The 15,974-nt window shown below is 60.5% G+C and overlaps 3 protein-coding genes across 5 annotated transcripts; 1 reads left to right on the top strand and 2 right to left on the bottom strand.

Annotated features, from left to right (window-relative positions):
• Window positions 1-116: 116 nt before the first annotated feature.
• On the bottom strand, window positions 117-6,504 carry ADIPOR1 (adiponectin receptor 1). Of its 2 annotated transcripts, none has more exons than XM_075722230.1 (7): window positions 6,364-6,504; window positions 5,427-5,543; window positions 4,467-4,638; window positions 3,672-3,858; window positions 2,279-2,466; window positions 676-869; window positions 117-327 (listed from the first exon to the last, which is right to left on the bottom strand). In XM_075722230.1, the coding sequence occupies exons 1-7, from the start codon at window positions 6,502-6,504 to the stop codon at window positions 199-201; spliced, it is 1,128 nt and encodes a 375-aa protein (XP_075578345.1). In that variant the 3' UTR covers window positions 117-198. The 2 variants fall into 2 exon arrangements, with proteins under 2 accessions (XP_075578345.1, XP_075578344.1); XM_075722229.1 differs by having other exon boundaries at window positions 6,337-6,504.
• A 1,371-nt stretch (window positions 6,505-7,875) lies between these two features.
• LOC142595104 (tetraspanin-18-like) lies at window positions 7,876-10,659 on the top strand. The gene is made up of 7 exons (XM_075722527.1): window positions 7,876-7,932; window positions 8,102-8,296; window positions 8,833-8,907; window positions 9,216-9,314; window positions 9,540-9,719; window positions 9,987-10,070; window positions 10,612-10,659. The coding sequence occupies exons 1-7, from the start codon at window positions 7,876-7,878 to the stop codon at window positions 10,657-10,659; spliced, it is 738 nt and encodes a 245-aa protein (XP_075578642.1).
• Window positions 10,660-11,568: 909 nt separating this feature from the next.
• On the bottom strand, window positions 11,569-15,353 carry UBE2T (ubiquitin conjugating enzyme E2 T). Of its 2 annotated transcripts, XM_075722424.1 has the most exons (7): window positions 15,263-15,353; window positions 15,042-15,160; window positions 14,599-14,668; window positions 13,954-14,059; window positions 13,359-13,457; window positions 12,842-12,925; window positions 11,569-11,818 (listed from the first exon to the last, which is right to left on the bottom strand). In XM_075722424.1, exons 2-7 carry the CDS (start codon window positions 15,148-15,150, stop codon window positions 11,693-11,695), a joined length of 594 nt encoding a protein of 197 aa, XP_075578539.1. In that variant the 5' UTR covers window positions 15,151-15,160; window positions 15,263-15,353; the 3' UTR covers window positions 11,569-11,692. The 2 variants fall into 2 exon arrangements, with proteins under 2 accessions (XP_075578539.1, XP_009486412.2); XM_009488137.2 differs by lacking the exon at window positions 15,263-15,353 and having other exon boundaries at window positions 15,042-15,175.
• Window positions 15,354-15,974: the final 621 nt, after the last annotated feature.

Raw genomic sequence — 15,974 nt, forward strand, 5'->3', positions numbered from 1 at the left:
GTGGGGAAGGGGGTGAGGATTTGGTCAACAACTTTGCTAAAGAATTTTTCTGTTTCTTTTTTTTTTTTTTTGTTCCTTAAAAAAAAAAAAAAAAAAAAAACCAACCAACAACCCCAAACAGTTTTGAGTCTTCCTTTGATTTTAGCAAAGACAGAGTTTAAAAAGCACTTAGGAAGCTTGTACTAAAATCAGGCGCCCTCAGAGGAGAGAGTCATCTGTGCACCCCCCTTCGAGTCCGTAGCGAAACTCCTGCAGGTTCGACACCCCATAGAAGTGGACAAAGGCCGCAGCCACCACGAGCACATGGAAGATCTGATGCGACTGAAACTGCGTGGAAGCGAAAAAGCCCTTTAGACCAGACCAAAGGGGACAAAGCAACACCGGGAACATCTCCTCCTCTTCCTCCTCCTCGTTGCTTCTGCACCACCCCAGGACTGTCCTCTGAGCTCCACTTTTTCCCCCTTGTTGCTCCCAGGTGGCATTTCCCAGCCTGGACTTTGGCCTGCGCTGCCCGCTCGCAGCAGCCGCTCAGGGCCCGGCTGCCAGCACGCGCTGGGGCGCACCAGGACACCCCCAGCCACCTCCGTCGCGGAGTTCAGCACCCTCCATCCCCCCTCCCCAGCCTCACAGCTGCCCCCCAAAGCGCCCCGCTCACCGACTCGTCCCCGCACTCACCCAGATGTCGAACTTGCCCGGGAAGAAGCGCTCGGGTATGCGGGCGGCGTACAGCCCCGCGCCCGTGATGTACATCACGGCCATGAGGAAGAACCAGCCCATCTGGCCGACGGTGGTGGCTTTCACGAACCCTTCGGCGATGGTGAAGTGCATGGTGGGCACCACGCCGCTCAGCCCCAGCCCCAGGAAGACGCCTGCAGCGGAGAGACCAGCAAACGGGAGCGCAGCGTGGATGGGGTGCTGCTGCTCCCCACCAGCTCCCTGCGTTCCCTTGTCCTGCGCAAAGGGAAGCTCCTGGAGGCACCAGCAGCTTTTCCTCGCTCAGTCCTGGATTATCCAACCCCCACGGCATTTATCCTTCACAAAACGAGGGACCTACAGCTCTACGTTCTGGTCAAAGCCCGTGCTGACCCCAGCGCTCACTGGGCAGAGCTCGGCGTGCGGACACGCATTCTCTGAACAGCGGCAGGGCTGCGGCAGCTCCCGCTCCTGGCTACGGGAACGGCTCTTTTGGAAGGTGCCAGCCCTTCAGATCGCACCGAAGCCTCACAGGCATGAGGAGCGCAGCAGCCCCAGCCAGCCCTTCGAGGAGAGGCTTTGCCAGTCATTTGTTGGGTGAAGCTGCTCAGAGCTCAAGGGGAAGGTGCTAATTAGCAGCGCTGAAATTTGCAGCTCTAGCATTTAATTAGCTTGGCAGAGAGCAAACGGCACCGCAGCGAGACACCAGCCCAGAGAGGCTGCAGGATCTCGCAGCAGGATCTCGCTTCGCACCGCGGGAGGACAGCCGGCCTCACCGGGAGCAGGCAGCTGGGATCCTGCCAGCACCAGCGCTGCCGCAGGGGAGCGCAGGGGGTGGCAATCCCGCCCTGTCCCCTGCCCTCTTCCGAGGGGGTCTCGTCGGTCACGCGCCAGCGGTGCTGCCCGGCCTCCAGCTCAGCGTCGTCTCTCGGCGCGTAGCCAGGACGCTGCTGCGAGAGACGTTTTGCTGCAGGAGCCCCCCGGGGAGGCGAGGGCGGGCGGAGGCGCTTCTCCAGGCTCACTGGTGCTCAGTGAGGCCGATTTAAGCTGCAGAGGCTGCAGCGGGGGCAAGACGGGGTGCGAGTGTGGAGTGGGCCGGGGCAGCCTCACCCGGCAGCCTCCAGGAAGGCAGGGATGAGCCAGCGCGTAACTGGCAGGGCACAGGCGAGGGAACCTCTTCCTCCTCTGCCGGAGCTGCAGGTTCACGCTGCCAAACTGCTTCCCGGAGAAGGTGGCTTCACGTGGCACAGCCCCAGGCCACCCGGCTGCCACTTACAAGGCTGTTTTTAAATGCTGTCTGTCTGCTCCAAACCTCAGGCTTGCCGAGTGCCAGGCGGAGCTCGGGCCCTGCTCAGCGGAGGATCTAAATCCCCAGCACGGCGAGAGGAGGAAGGAGACTTCTCCCTGCCAGGAGCTGCTGCAGGGTGGTGTGGTGCTCTGGGGGAATTAATTCTGCAGGTGCTGAGAGCTCTTCCCAAATGGGAGGAGCCATCCCACAACGGGATCTTCCCAAAGTTGCCTCCCTGAAGCCCTCCAAGCTCCCTCCCGGGGCTGGGGACTCGGGGTGAGGAGGAAGAACTCCTACCTGCTCTTGTCTGCCTGTGCTTGGGGGTGGCAAACCGGTCCCACTGAGCAACGATGATGGCAGAGATGCCCAGGACACAGACGATGGAGAGGTAGATGAGTCTTGGCTGCGGGGAGCAGTAGAACGAATAGTAGAGCCATGGGACAAAGCTCCCCATGATCAGCAGTGCAATTCCTGAATAATCCAACCTGCAGCCGGGGTGCAATGACAGAGAGTTACAGGTGAGCCCCAAAATCCACCCCCTTCCTTGCATCCTCTCGGTAATGGCGTGTCGGTACCCTCCAGCCTGTGCACCCAAACAGAGTCATCGCGGCCGGACAGGCAGCCACGGCCCCGTGGGTGAAGCTGAGTGTCCAGAGAGGGGAGGATTTCGGGTCTCATCAATGCGATTCGGGACAGGAGAAAGGGCCTGGGCACGTCACAGCTTCTGGGGCCGCCAGCAGAGCGCGGCAGGAGCGCGGAGGACGAACAGGAGCTGGCTGGATGCGAGAGGGGCCGCGCGCTCAAACCACCACGACAGGACGTGGCGGGCACGAGCCCTTGCGCATACGGATTTGACTGTTATCCTCCGCTGCAAAGTGCTTTCAATCTATCGATCCAGGAACCATTTCACCACCAAAACGCAGCCGCTTGCGTCACCGCCACGGCGGCCGTAGCAAGCGCCTTCCCCGGTACACAAGGACATTTCTGCTGAGGGCACGGCAGCACAGTTTGTTCTGCAGACACGAGCCCGTGGGATCTCTGGGGTTTGTGCAAAGGAGATTGGCAGGATTTCCCAGCAAGCAGCACCCAAGTAAATGCCTTTGACAGACTTGCGTGAGCAAGATCTTATTTGAAAGCCTTGCTGCTGCCCTGCCTGTGCCACGAAGGCTGACGTGAGCTTAACTCTTAAGAGCAGCCTGCACACCGACCTCGGGAGAGGCAGCAGCCACTGCCCAGCCGTTCTATTTTGCCGGGAATCCTGTTTGGTTTGTTTCTTTCAATTTGGTTTCAGTCCAAATTGGATCCAACCCGGGGTTTTTGAAAGCATCCAGTAAACTGGAAACTGCCAAACCGCCGCGTCCCCATGGCTGCCCAGTGAGACCAAGACCCCTCCTCAGTTCACCACTACGAGGGGCGCAAAGGCTGTTCCCTCGGGAGCTGCAGGTCCCCAGGGTCCCTGTCTTTATCGTCCACCTGAGGGCATTTGAGCGGGCGGATTTAAGGTGCTCAGGCACAGGGCAGAGCCCTCCAGGACCCAGCTGTGGTTCCCTCTCAACTCTGCACTGGATTCGGTGAACGCTCCCTTCCCCCAAGGATAAAACCCTTGGGAACGCAGCGCTTTCCAAGAGGAAGTGCTGTGAGAACTCACAACCTCCTATGAGACCACACAACTGCACTCGTGCTGACTCACTTTGAAAAAGTCCGCGAGACCTTCTCTGAGTGACAGTAGACAGTGTGGAAAAGCCAGGAGAAACTGAGGCACAGCACCGCTCCCAGGAAGAACATCCCGAACACCACCTTCTCCTGGAGAGGAGCCATGAAATACATGTTGGGCCGCAGCATGGTCAGGATCCCCAAGCAGAGGAACAAGACAAAACCTGCGGGGAACACAGCAAACGGGCGGTCAGGCAGATGTGGCAGAAGCAGGGTGAATGAATTCAGCGAAGAGCCAGGAGACGCACGGCCCCGGCTGCGCGGGCCCTGGACGCGTCCTGCTCGCAGCACGCCTGGAGGTGCTGTCGCACCCGGGGCTGGCCTGGCAGCGGGCCGTTAGCAGAGGCCGTCGTTACCGCAGGCAGGCGGAGCTAGGGGCAAGGGCACGGTCAGGTGCAGGGTGAAGAGCCCCTGACCCGTCCCTGGGTTTCAGGGGAAAGTACTCCCAGGCTTTCCCGTCTCGCCCAGGACACGTTTCTCCATCCCGCTCTTGCGGAGCGTCGGCAAAGCCGCAAACCGTTGCTGAGCCCAGCCCTGGGGCCTCGCCGTGCCCTGGTCTCCCTCCACCCAAGGAGCTCCGGGAGCTCTCGTGCACCTCGTGGCCCAGCTGCCGGGGTGCACAGGACCAGGCAGGGGTACGTGATCCCCAAAGGGACGCCCCGGGCATGGAGAGGGCCCCAGCACCAAGCAAGTCCTGGCCGTAAAAGGCCGCCCTTGCGCGTGGGGGCCAAGCCCGCCTTCAGCTCCAGGGCTACCGAACCATCCCAGTCACCTAGCAAGTGCGTCCAGATGTTGCCCGTCTCGGTGTGTATTCGGAAGATGCTCTTGAAGCAGGCGCGGAAGGACGGCATGGGAGGCCTGTGTCCGTGCAGGAGGTAATCGTTGTCCTTCAGCCAGTCGGGCAGCACGTCGTAGGGGATCACGCGCCAGCGCCCTTCCCACACCTGCAACACGCCAAGCCGCGCTGGTGGCCCCCAGAGCGTCAAGCCAGCCCAAAGGCTCACGTTTACTCAACCCAGGAGCCCGAAGTTGCACACGGAACGAGCCCAGCAGAGTCTTCCCTACAGCCAAGGCTGAAAAGGCCCCGTGAGGCTCCTCGGGGAGAGGAAGTTCAGCTTTTGCAACATCAGCACCCTGTGGGACACCTTAAGCCACGCACATCCTGCAGAGCACTCCCCACGCGTCCCCCCAGGGAGTCAGAGGCCATTTGCACCCTCAGGTTTAACCCTTCTGCACCCAAAGTAACCGTTCCCTGCAGTGGGGAACTCCCTTCCATTTTGCTCAGGGAAAAGGGAGCCCTGGCTGGCAACAGAACCCGGCTGGCCCTCAGCCGATGCCACCGCTTACCAAACCACGGCGACCATGAGCACAGGCACCGGGCAAAACCAGCACCGGTGCTCGGTGCTCCCAGTCCATGTTAGAGGAACACAGAGACAACTGGGACTGCTCCCCCGGTCGCTGCTCATCGGCACGGCTGGGCACAACCTCCAACACCCACCGGCGCTTCCCAGCTGCCACCATCCCCTTCCTGCCCCGCTCCCAGGCAACGCTGCTGGGAGCAGGCCCAGGCGAGCGGAGCTGGAGCAGACTGCCGGCAGAGCCCCGGGAGCTTGACCCAGACAGAGCAACACATCCCAGCCCCTGCCCGCCACCCCGAGCCCCAGGCCTGGGGCATCCAGGCCTCATTAATACTCCAAAATCAGGATTAGGGACATGCTACAGGCTCCTGTACCTTATACACAAACTCTTCCATCTTCTCCATGGCGTGGTGAGCCTGCAGAGGCAGAGTCAGCACACGGACCACCTCCTCCTCTTCCTCACGGGCCGCTGGGCATGGCGGGTCTTCAGCCTAGAGGGAGAAACACGCGGAGGAAATCATTCCTGCTCACGGGAGGAGGAAGAGCGTGCAGAGAGCGGCGAGTCCCTTCTGAGGGCACCCGAGGCTTCATCCCTTCCCGAGGGGACAGGCAGGACCCGCCGGTCACCGCCACTTATGCAACACGCTACTGTCTTAACCATCTCGGGCAGGCTAATCCCAGATTTATCCTTGCTGAAAGGCGGGATTACCGTGGGGGATTTTCATCCCTACAACCAAGGCTGGAACAGCCACTTGACCCAGCCAGGAAACCCGGCCCTCCACCCCAGCCGTGAGCCCAACGCAGAGCAGCAGCTCCCCAGCACCCTCCCGGGCTGGGAACACTCTGCCCGTCCCGGCTCAACTCCCTCTCTCCTCCTTTTCCGTTAGCGGGTTTGGTGATTTCCAGCCCTAAGGCTGCGGGGCTGAGAACGCCCCTTCCCCGCAAGCAGCAGCGCTGGCACGCAGAGACAGCGCATCTCGGCCGCCGTCCCCGCACGAGGGCTATCGCGGATCCACGCCTGCGCGACGGGAGCAGCTTTTGGGCCAGCCAGACCCCCAGGCAGACCCCCAGCACCGTTCTGGGCAGCAAAACGCCTCGCAGCCTCTCTGCGCTGACGCAAAGCGGCGACCGGGCTCGGGGCTCCGCAGAACGCACCCGGCCGGCCCGCATCCTTCGAGCTAAGGGGATAACGGGCGGCTTCCGCGGTTAACCCGCGGGGACGGAGCGGCCGAGCGAGGCGGAGCGGACCCAGCCGCGGCTCCGGGGCGCGCCCCGGCCAGGTGCCCGCTCGGGGGGCGAGGGCGGGCTTACACTGGCCGAGCCGGCGGCTCCTTGCTCCCCCTTCTCCTCCAGGAGCGGGCCCAGCTCGGCCAGCTCCAGGTGCGCTCTCTCCCGGCCGGCGGCGGCCAGCCCGTTGCCCTGCCCGGCGGCGGAGGCTTTGCGGGACGCCATGGGGGCGGCGGGGTCGGTGCCGGTGGCCGAGGGCAGCCGGTGCAGGTCCCTCCGCGTCCTTGTGCCGCCGCGCTGGGGAGGGAGGAAGAAGAGCGTCACCGGGAGCCGACGGCCGCGCACCCCGCCCCGGGCCGGGCCCTCCCCGGGGCACCGCCGGGGTCGAGGCCGCCGCCGCCGGCCGGGGGAAGGGGGCAGCGCCCGCCCGCCCGCACTCACCGGCCGCTACATCCCGCGCAGGGCGGCGGCGGCGGCACCGGAAGCAACGCTGCGGGAACGGGCCGCTTCCGGCCGCGAGGACGGGACGGCGGGGCTCTGCGCGGGTCCCGCTTTCTGATTGGCCGCAGCCGCTGCTTGTCTCCCCCTTCCCCCGCCCCGCCGGCTGCCGGCCGCTGCGATTGGTCCGAGCCGCCCACCGGAGGTGCCGGCGGGGGGGCGCTCTAGCCCGGCCGCGCGTCTCTCTGGCCGCGCCCTCGGCTGCCCCCTACAGGCGGGGCGCGGCGCCGCGCCGGCAGCGCCACCTCCGGGAGTCCCGTGATGGCGGCGGGCGGGCCCGGGGGGAGCGGGGAGCGCCGGGAGGCTCCGCACCCCGCGGCCGTACCGGGGAGCGGCGGCAGAGGCGAGGGCCGCGCCTGCGTCCCCCTTAGGCCTGCAGATGCAGTGACGCTGCTGCCCCGTTACTGCATCAGCGCCGGCCCGAGAGAGACCCCCGTCGTCTGTCCGTCCCTGTCCCTCTGTCCCCAACGGCTGCCGGCCACCCTGGCACCGCGGGTCCCCACTGAAGGCCGTCGAGGGCTTCCCCAGCTGCCGACAGCCCCGGCGAGCAAATGTCCGCAGCAATAATTGATGGCCGCGGTCGCCCTCGGCCTGTCGGGGCCGGCTCGTCTTTCCCTGCCCAGAGGTTTAATTACCTGCGCTAACGACAGCCGGGGCCGGAGACTCCCGTCCGCCCTCCACCGCCGCCCGGCACAATGGCGGATCCTGTTCCCCATCAATCATTCATGCCCCTGCCGCCTGAAGGGGTTTCTCCGGGGCAGCTTGACCGGGAGGGGAGGGGGGGATTTTCCAGCCTTCCCGGCATTAAGCGGTGCTGGGGCAGGCGGGAGGCGTCTGGGTCCCCCACTGTCCCCACAGGGTGAGCGGTGGTGGGGTTTGGAGGGGACACAGGGTTTGGGGTGGGTTTGGGGGTGCAGCGGGAGATGGTGGGGGCTGGGAGATGCTCTGGGGATTTTGGGGGGCTGCGTGCTGGTGGGGGGCAACCCCGTGTCCTGCCGGAGCCGGGGGGGCCAGGCCGGGTCGGGGCTGGCTGCGGCCTGGCCTCCGCTCTCCCCTCCGCAGGGACGAGCGCTGCCGTGTCCCCGCCGCAGCGTCCCCATGGGTGTCTTGAGCTGCGTGAAGTACCTGGTGTTCGTCTTCAACGTGCTGGTGTTTGTGAGTCCGCCTGGGCCCCACGGGTGGAGGGGACCCGTCCCCGGGGCGCGACGTCCCCGGCCGGCACCGGTCCACGGGAGGGGACCCCAGCAGAGGTTGGAGCGTCCCCAGTCCCCGTGGGGTGCCTGGGGCCGGTCCCCGCGCCCCGTAACCGCAGCGTGTCCCACAGGCCGGGGGGACGTGCCTGGCGGGCGTGGGGGTCTGGGTGGCCGTGGACCCGGCTGGCTTACAGGACGTCGTGGCTGCCAAGCCCGTGCTGAGCGCGGGCGCCTACCTGCTGCTGGCCGTGGGCATCGCCCTCACGCTGCTGGGCTTCCTGGGCTGCTGTGGGGCCCTGCGCCGGAGCCGGCCGCTGCTGCTGCTGGTGAGAGAGGGGAGACGGGTGGGAAGGCGGCGGCCGCGGGATGCGGGGAGCCGGGTGGGCGGGGGGCTGCGGGGTGCAGGAGCCAGGGGATGGAGGGTGTTGGGGGATGCGGGGTGTCCTCGGGGCAGCCAGAAAGGCAGCGTTCCCCATCCTGGCCCCGTCAGCCCTCAGTGCGCATCCCAGTCCAGTCCCCGCCTTGTGAGTCTGAATTTAGAGCCCTGAGGATTTTATGAAGCCACTGAGCGGGGTCACTTCTCTCTGAAGCCGCTGCCTTGTCCCACACGGCATTTCCGAGCTTTCCCCCTCAATGGTGAGGGTTAGGAACCCCTTTCTGAGCACCGGCACCCCAATTTCCCCAGCCCCTGGCAGCCAGTGCTTGTTTTTAACCCGCCGCCTTGCAGCCGCGGTGCTCGGAGATGTGGCATCTGTCCCCGTCTCACAGGGCATGGGCCCCTGCAGAGGAGGGGAGGAACAGCCGAGCGAGCTGCCCGCGGGGTCGGGCTGGGCTCTGACTCCTTCATCCCGCTGCCTTCCAGTTCTTCATCCTTGTAAGCCTCATCTTCGTCACGCAGCTCGTTGGGGCTGTTCTCTTCCTGGTGCACTGGAAGCAGGTACCATCCCCGCGCCCTGACGCCGTGCCCAGCCCCTCGCCTCCCTCCATCACGCCATGGGTCGTGGCCCCGAGCCCCCCGGGGACTGGGACTGGCACGGGGATGTCCTTTCTCACCCTCACCTTCATCACCAGCACCCTGACACAAGCCTGAACCCGGGTGGGTGGGTCCCCATGGCCCCTCGAAGAGAGCTGGTGCCCTGGCCAGCGCGGGGCTGGGCAGGGGTGGGTTAGGGTGGGTGCGCAGCCCCCACGGCCCCGTCCCTGGTACCGGTCCCCCAGTGCTCACAGATGGCACCGATCCCAAAGATCCAGCCGGAGCTCTTCCTGTCCCAGCTGCGGAGGAACTACCGCGGGGACGAGGGTGCCGAGGTCTTCTCTGCCGCCTGGAACACCCTCATGGTCACGGTGAGCAGCCGGGAGGGTCCTGGTAAGCTGGGGGGGGGGGGGGGGGGGCGTGGAGCACCCATGGGACCTGCCGAGGGTGACTCCAAACACAGGCGAGGGGCTCGTGGACCCCAGCCAGACACTGAGCGCCACGCTGGGCTGTTCCCCTCCCTCCATTTCCCTAAGCGACGTGTGCCACCTCCCTCGTTTTGACAGCATGTTGATGGCGTTTCCCTTCTGTTTCAGTTCTCATGTTGTGGCGTTTTAGGACCCGAAGACTTTGGGAATGGCTCCCGCTTCCAGGAGCTGCACCCGGGGACGCCCTGGCCGCGGGCGTGCTGCGCCCGGGACGGGCTCCTGCAGGCGGGCGAGCTGCGGGGCTGGGAGCAGTGCCAGGAGAGGAGCCCCGGCTACATCCATGAGCAGGTAGGACACGACCCTGCCCCATCCCTGTCCTGTCCCCAGTGTCCCCAGCACTTCCCAGGCCCGTGGCAGCAGCACCCTCTGCCCCTGAGCACCGGGGACAGGAGCCTGGGACACTGCCTGCCCGTGGTCCTGCAGCCTGGTGACTCCCAAAGCCCCCAAGCTCCTGTCCCACCACGGTGGCCCCCCAAAAACCCCGATCTCCCCAGACCTTGGTCACCGAGCTCCCTGCAGCCGTGGGGAGCCCCTCCAGCGTCTCCCTCCCCGCAGGGCTGCTTCTCCGCCTTCGGCAGGACCTTACAGAAGCACATCTCCGTCCCTGGGGCTTGCAGCTTGGCCGTGCTGGGCATCGAGGTACTGAGCAGGGCCGGAGAGGACAGGGCGGATGGGGAGGGACAGGGCAGGGAGTGGGTCGCCTTGCATGGGCTCTTTTTGCCAGGATCTGCGGGTGAAGGGACCACAAAGGGGCTCAGGGTGGACCCACCCGAGCCTCCCGCCGTCACGCTCACACCTAGAAAGCAGGGGCACGTACCGGGGGTCTGCCTCAGGGTGCGAAGCCAGCCTCCCGCTGCCGATGAGTCGGGTTAAAGGACTGGGGAGCGAGGAGGCTGTTTTGCTCCCGCAGGCCCTGGAGGGGAGGTGTGTCAGGCTCCCTGCAGGCCTCCGGAAGGTCGGAAGCGCTGCCTCCATCACGGCGTCCCCTGTGCAGCCCCGGGGCGGCTGGCGTGCGGCCCCTCGAGAGGCACAGCGGTCGCCCCGTGACTGGTTAGACCGGGCGCGGAGCACAGCGGTCCGTTAGCCTTCGGGCTCTCAGATGCCAGCAGGCAGCCGCAGCATGCTGTAAGCACGGCCCTGCAGCGGGGGGCTAACCTGCTCCCCCCTCCTGTCCTTTCAGATCTTCGCCATGTTCTTTGCCTTTTGCCTTTATTACAACTTCGACTGAGCGGGATGAAGCGCGGCAGAGACAAGCCAAGGGCTTTGGAAAGAGCAGCAGGCAAGGATACTCATTTCCTAGTGTACCAGAGCATGGCTCTGTAGTTCAGCATGCCGATTACTTCCCCGAGTCCTGTCTCTGCTCCAGCAGGCACGTAAGGATGGGCCTGGCTCGCTTTTCTTGGAGCGGGGATGGGACACAGGTTGAATTCCTTGCAGGCAACCATGCAGAGCAGGAGCCCGAGCATCAAACTTGCTCCCGCTGCGATCTGCCATGGGTCTTCACAAAATTCAACACCTCTGCCCACTGCGCACCGTCCGACCTGCTGCACCACCAACTGGCCTCCTTCCTTCCCCATCCTCTCCAGCTTCTTGCCCTGCGTGTCACCGCCCGGACCCCCTGCTCGCTTCCACACCCGTCCCGCTCCCAGACCCCCGGGCTCCCTCTGGGCTTTTCTTCACCCCTCTCAGCCGGTGCCTCCTGGAGATGCAGCAGCATCGAGAGGCAGCCCGCGTCACGCCCAAGGTGCAAGCGAATCCAACGGGCTGCTCTAGGAGCAGGAGTTTGAAGGCTTCGGAGTCTTAAGTGTTAATGACCGACTTACCCTTCAGCAGCCTTGACGTTACAAGGCAAGTGAAGCCTTTACTAGAGAAGGATTTCCACAAACTAGTCCTAATGTGTCTGTTGCTCAGCTTCTGCTCTCAGTTTGTTCCGAGGCAGGGACAGTAAAACAGAAACTGAAATACCTGGTGCTGTTCCCATTTCTCCGAGTGAAAGCTGGAAAATGGGAAGCTGAACCAGTACTTCCAATTTTTCTTTTCTTCGGAATATTCCAAAAACTCCACACAACAAAACAGAAAAATATCTATAAATTAAAGCTTTATATTTTGTTTATATAACAGAACTTTTCACAAAAAAACCCTACAAAATAGAAAAACAAAGCCTGCTACAGCCACATATTGGTTAAAATATTTAGGTATACCTGTGTAAAGAAACAGACAGTGAAAGCAAAGGTGACAGCCACAACAAGAACAAAAACCACCTAGGAATCCAGGCGAGCTTTCTTCTCCTTCTTGCTGATAATACTCCCTTTTCTTTTCTGCACAGCGGAGTCACTGGTGGTAGTTGTTTCGCTTTGGTTTATTTTCTCTTCCAAAGGCTTGGAAGCCTGTGATAACACAAGCAATAAAAGTAACAGCTGTGAGTAATTTTGTTTTACAGCCCGCAGCACCGCTGCGCGTTCCCAGCTCTGTGCACGTACACCCTACGACACCCTGCGCTCCACGTAGATCGGAACTGACCGTGCTTCCAGCTTTTATGCAGTGACCCTTAATTATCCTGCTCCCACTGCTGGAAATTTTAGGAAGGAGGAATGACAGGAGAGCAGGGTAACGGTTGAGCCTAGAAATGCCACATACATGTATGAGCCAGGTCTCTCTGGGGCTAAGCGTCTTGCTGTAAAGATCTCTTCACCCCGAGCCCTTTTAACAGCCCAATTCACTTGCAAATGTGTTCAGAGCTGGAGTAGTGAGCACTGCTCGCGGGGCTTCCAGGTAGGACATTCGCCTCTCGGAAAGCACGTTGTCCAAATCGGGTGCAGGGAGGGAAAGCTCCCAGGTAAGGGAGAAGGCTCAAACACATCTGATTTTTGGGAACAGCTTTCGATCTGCTTAAGCGCAATTTATTTTTATGTGGCTCCTCTGTGAGGCAAGTCGGGGTGCAGAACGGAGGCAGGAAAAGAGGAAGGGTGATGGCAGGGAGGCTGCGCTCCGCCGGGGATTAGGGAGACCGGTCAGCGAACGGATGAGCATGTGGAGGACAGGCGTAGCTGAGCACCAGGCACAACCACAGCAGAACGCGGAGTCTGGTAGGAACAGAGCTGAGAAAGAAACGGGGCTGCAGGATCCCCGGGGAAGGGTTTCATCAGGCTTCAGTCTTACTCATCCTTCCTTCCGGAGAAGCACTGCAATTATTTGTGAATGAACGCATTTATTTGGAAGGAGAGAATCTAACGATCTTAAAAGTAAGTACAATGAAACTAAGTACACATCCAAAACACAGAAGGGGAGGAAAGAAAGAACGCTGCCAAAGACAGCCGCAGAAAGCGATCACGAAAGGCAAACTGAGGCAAGAAAGACTGTTCACAAAGACAGAGCTACACTCAGCTGAGAAAGCAGAGCGTGTTTCTCACCTTCTTCTCCTGGCTTGCGTATTTCTCAGTCCACTCCTTGGCGTTTAGCAAGAACAGTTGCTTGTTGTACTTGTACTCCGAGGACTAAATGTAATGAGCAAGGCAGATTTGATTTCATACAAACACCACACCGAGAAGCTGGGGCTAAAGTCTGGCTTTAGGACTCCCAGAACCAGGCCAAAACCTCTACAAGCATGTGGCATGAAGCATAAAATTAATTTTGCTTGCTTTTGTTTGCTTGAAGAACACACCCTGCCCTTTGCACTGGCAGGCTTGAAGACAAGACCTTTACCATTCTCTTTTGCACTGCTGGCATAAACCCCGTACCGTACGCCCCAGCTGCTTCAGGGAAACACAGTCATGCCCCCGGGTCCCATCCAGAACAAACTACGCTGCTACGTAACGTGCTAGCGCGTTAACCCCGAGCACGTGAAGAGGAAGCACAGCCTGAATCTAACACCCCGTTCCCTCCCAGTCTGTGCCCGTGGCCGCGAGAGAGGAAGAGGAGCTCACGTACGATGTCTGCCATGAGAGGGTCATCCGGGTTGGGCTCCGCCATCAGCAGCTGTATGGAGGTCAGCAGCGTGGAGATGTTCAAGGAAGGCCTCCACGCACCCTTCAAGGAAACAGGGTGAAGAGTTCAGCAGAAAGAAACCTGCCCACGGGCTGCCTAGAGAAACCTCAGGACTTAGAGCATTTAAACGCAACCTGCCCACAAGCTGCCTCGGGACTTGCAGCATTTAAACCCCACGGAAAACACCAGATCTGTTCTCAACACGCAGGCTGTGGCCTCTCCGAGGAAGCCCGACCGACAACCACAGGCCGTATCCTGCGCATCTCCGCTGGGTCGGCATCGGGGCAGCCCGTTTTCACAGGGCCACCTAATGCCCTTTGACTCCAATCCTTAAAACCTTGGAAGCTTATATGGAGCAAAGAAGGTCATGTTCTAGTCTCTAAACAAAGGAGATGCCGCTCAAAAACTTTACTTCCACGCTTTTGTGTAAATAAGTCAGTAGGAAACAGACATTCAATAGGGCTTTTACAAGAAAAAGATAAGGAGTTCGTGATCCTCTGCAGGCTCACTTACCCATGCCCAAGCAGCGCTATCTTACCTTTGGTGGCAATTTAAGAACATCCAGGCAAATCCTTCCAGCAGAGTCGATGTTGGGATGATAGATAGGGGTCAGAAAGCGAATCTTCGGGGGCTCAAACGGGTACCTTTAAGGGATAAGTGTTAAGAAACAAAAAATTATTTTTATATTTGTAAGCCAGTTGCTTCATCATCCAATCAATGCCATTATTTCCTTCTCCCAGCCATTTACTAAGTGACATCCTTCCCCACAAATTTTTGGGGGAGGCAGTGCTCTGCCTTTGATGCTTTCAGCTGTGTCCGACTCACACCTTCCTGGGTAGCTTTCCACAAAGAAGCAAACGTGACAGGAAACTTTTTACTCATGAAAGAGCTCCTTTGCAGAAAGCTTTAAGATAGTATGATAAGGTAGAGATCTTGTCATAGTACTTTTAGGTTGTTAATGACACATCTTAAGATGTCGAATGTGAAATGAGTGTATCAGCCAATGGAAATAATAATTACATTCCATAAATGAAGGGTCTCACCTAATCAACCACATTCTTTGTTGGGAAGCTAAAGGAAAGACCAAAATGGTAGCACCTATATCAAATATCTTACATCAGTTAACTTATATTTGAAGGAAGCACTACACCAGCTACTTCACTAAATGCCAGTGCCCACTTACCTTTCAGGAACAAGTATTTCCAGGTTGAATATTCCTTTCTCATACGGTGTGTCTGCACTTCCTAAAATTTCTGTAAAGGCAAGATTAAAACATAAGCATTACATTCAAAATCACTCCAATTTGTCCAACAGTCTCCACATACCTCCCACAGTTACAGGACTCTAACACTGCTCAGATCCAGGAATAAAAAAAGAAGAATGTCATCTTATCTGAGACCAGTTTCACCCCATGGCAATCAAAACTGTAGGCAGACTGACTGAGCCATAGGCCAAGCCATATTTAAAGGAAAACAAAAACCAAACAAACAAAACCCTAAGCATTTTTCCTAAATTCCACGCTTCCATGCAGCCTATAAAGTAGATGCCACCCCGCGAATCCAGACCTAGCAGCAAACTCTAACACATCCCTTGCTTATAGAACAGTCCCACCAGAGAAGTACGTACGTGCTCGTAGGTCATCGAGCTGGTTCTCACTTTGCCAGCAGGTGATGCCTGGAGGCGGCTCTGTGGTCAAGAGGGAGAGCTCCCTCTTCAGCCGCGTCGCTCTTTGCATCGTGCTGAAACTCTAAGAGAGTGGACTTTAGTGCTGGCAAAATTAGCTTTTCAAAAATAGCACTTAATATTGAGATTTTTTTTTTTTTTTTTTTTGGCTAAGGAGAATTAACCTGGGTTTCAAGCTGTTATCCTGATGTGATAACCGGAGTCTCAGGAGCCTGTTCCTGGAGCTGCTCTCGCATCCAGCTGGAGGAGGAGAACGGAGTCGTCACCCTTTACAGCCAGCCCTACTCCCCGGTCCCCAGCCGAGTCGAACAAACCCTCGCAGCCCGCGACCGGGCTCCACACCCCCGCGGGACCGTCACACCTGCGCTGGGATGAGCCTTGTCCTTCACGGAGGGGGAGCCCCGCAGCCCTGCCAGGGCCATCTGGGGGCACCCAGAGGTGCCTTACACCGGGGCACCCACCAGTGCCCCCCTCCTCCACCCCCCAGCAGACGGGGACCCTCCTGCCACCCCAAAGGCACCCCGCTCCCCCTTCCTGCGGGGGAGGAAAACCCAAAGCTGCCTGAGGGACGGGGTACTCCCTACACAGCAACGCCCGTGACCCCCCCAAGGCAGGGACCCCCCTCCTCCCGAGCTCAGGACCCCACCTCCCAGGGACAGGGACCCCCCCGGCCCACCCTGAGTGGGGACAGCGGGGACCTGGCCCACATAACCCGCCCCAGCCCACCCACCGACCCCGAAGGAGGGGGGAGCCCGCCCTGGAGTGGCTGCACCCCCCAGGCCTCCCCCCCCGCCCCCCGGGGGCAGGTAACCCCACACAGACCAGCCCCCCCCCCCCCCCCTCAGAGCCCCCTAACCCCCCAGCCCGGCTGCCCCC

This window comes from Pelecanus crispus, chromosome 17 (assembly GCF_030463565.1).
Source record: "Pelecanus crispus isolate bPelCri1 chromosome 17, bPelCri1.pri, whole genome shotgun sequence".
In the NCBI taxonomy this organism is placed as follows: Eukaryota; Metazoa; Chordata; class Aves; order Pelecaniformes; family Pelecanidae; genus Pelecanus; species Pelecanus crispus.

Bases quoted from the DNA above. Each gene is read 5' to 3' on its own strand.
- ADIPOR1 (XM_075722229.1), bottom strand. From the start codon at position 6,504: ATGGCGTCCCGCAAAGCCTCCGCCGCCGGGCAGGGCAACGGGCTGGCC. The intron at 4,639-5,426 runs GTACAGGAGCCT...GGCGTGTTGCAG, and splicing joins TGGAAGAGTTTGTGTATAAG to GTGTGGGAAGGGCGCTGGCG. The intron at 870-2,278 runs GTAGGAGTTCTT...TCTCCGCTGCAG, and splicing joins GCACAGGCAGACAAGAGCAG to GCGTCTTCCTGGGGCTGGGG.
- LOC142595104 (XM_075722527.1), top strand. From the start codon at position 7,876: ATGGGTGTCTTGAGCTGCGTGAAGTACCTGGTGTTCGTCTTCAACGTG. The intron at 7,933-8,101 runs GTGAGTCCGCCT...CGTGTCCCACAG, and splicing joins TCTTCAACGTGCTGGTGTTT to GCCGGGGGGACGTGCCTGGC. The intron at 9,315-9,539 runs GTGAGCAGCCGG...CTTCTGTTTCAG, and splicing joins GGAACACCCTCATGGTCACG to TTCTCATGTTGTGGCGTTTT.
- UBE2T (XM_075722424.1), bottom strand. From the start codon at position 15,150: ATGCAAAGAGCGACGCGGCTGAAGAGGGAGCTCTCCCTCTTGACCACA. The intron at 14,060-14,598 runs GTAAGTGGGCAC...TATCCCTTAAAG, and splicing joins GAAATACTTGTTCCTGAAAG to GTACCCGTTTGAGCCCCCGA. The intron at 13,458-13,953 runs GTAAGATAGCGC...GTTTCCTTGAAG, and splicing joins TTCTTAAATTGCCACCAAAG to GGTGCGTGGAGGCCTTCCTT.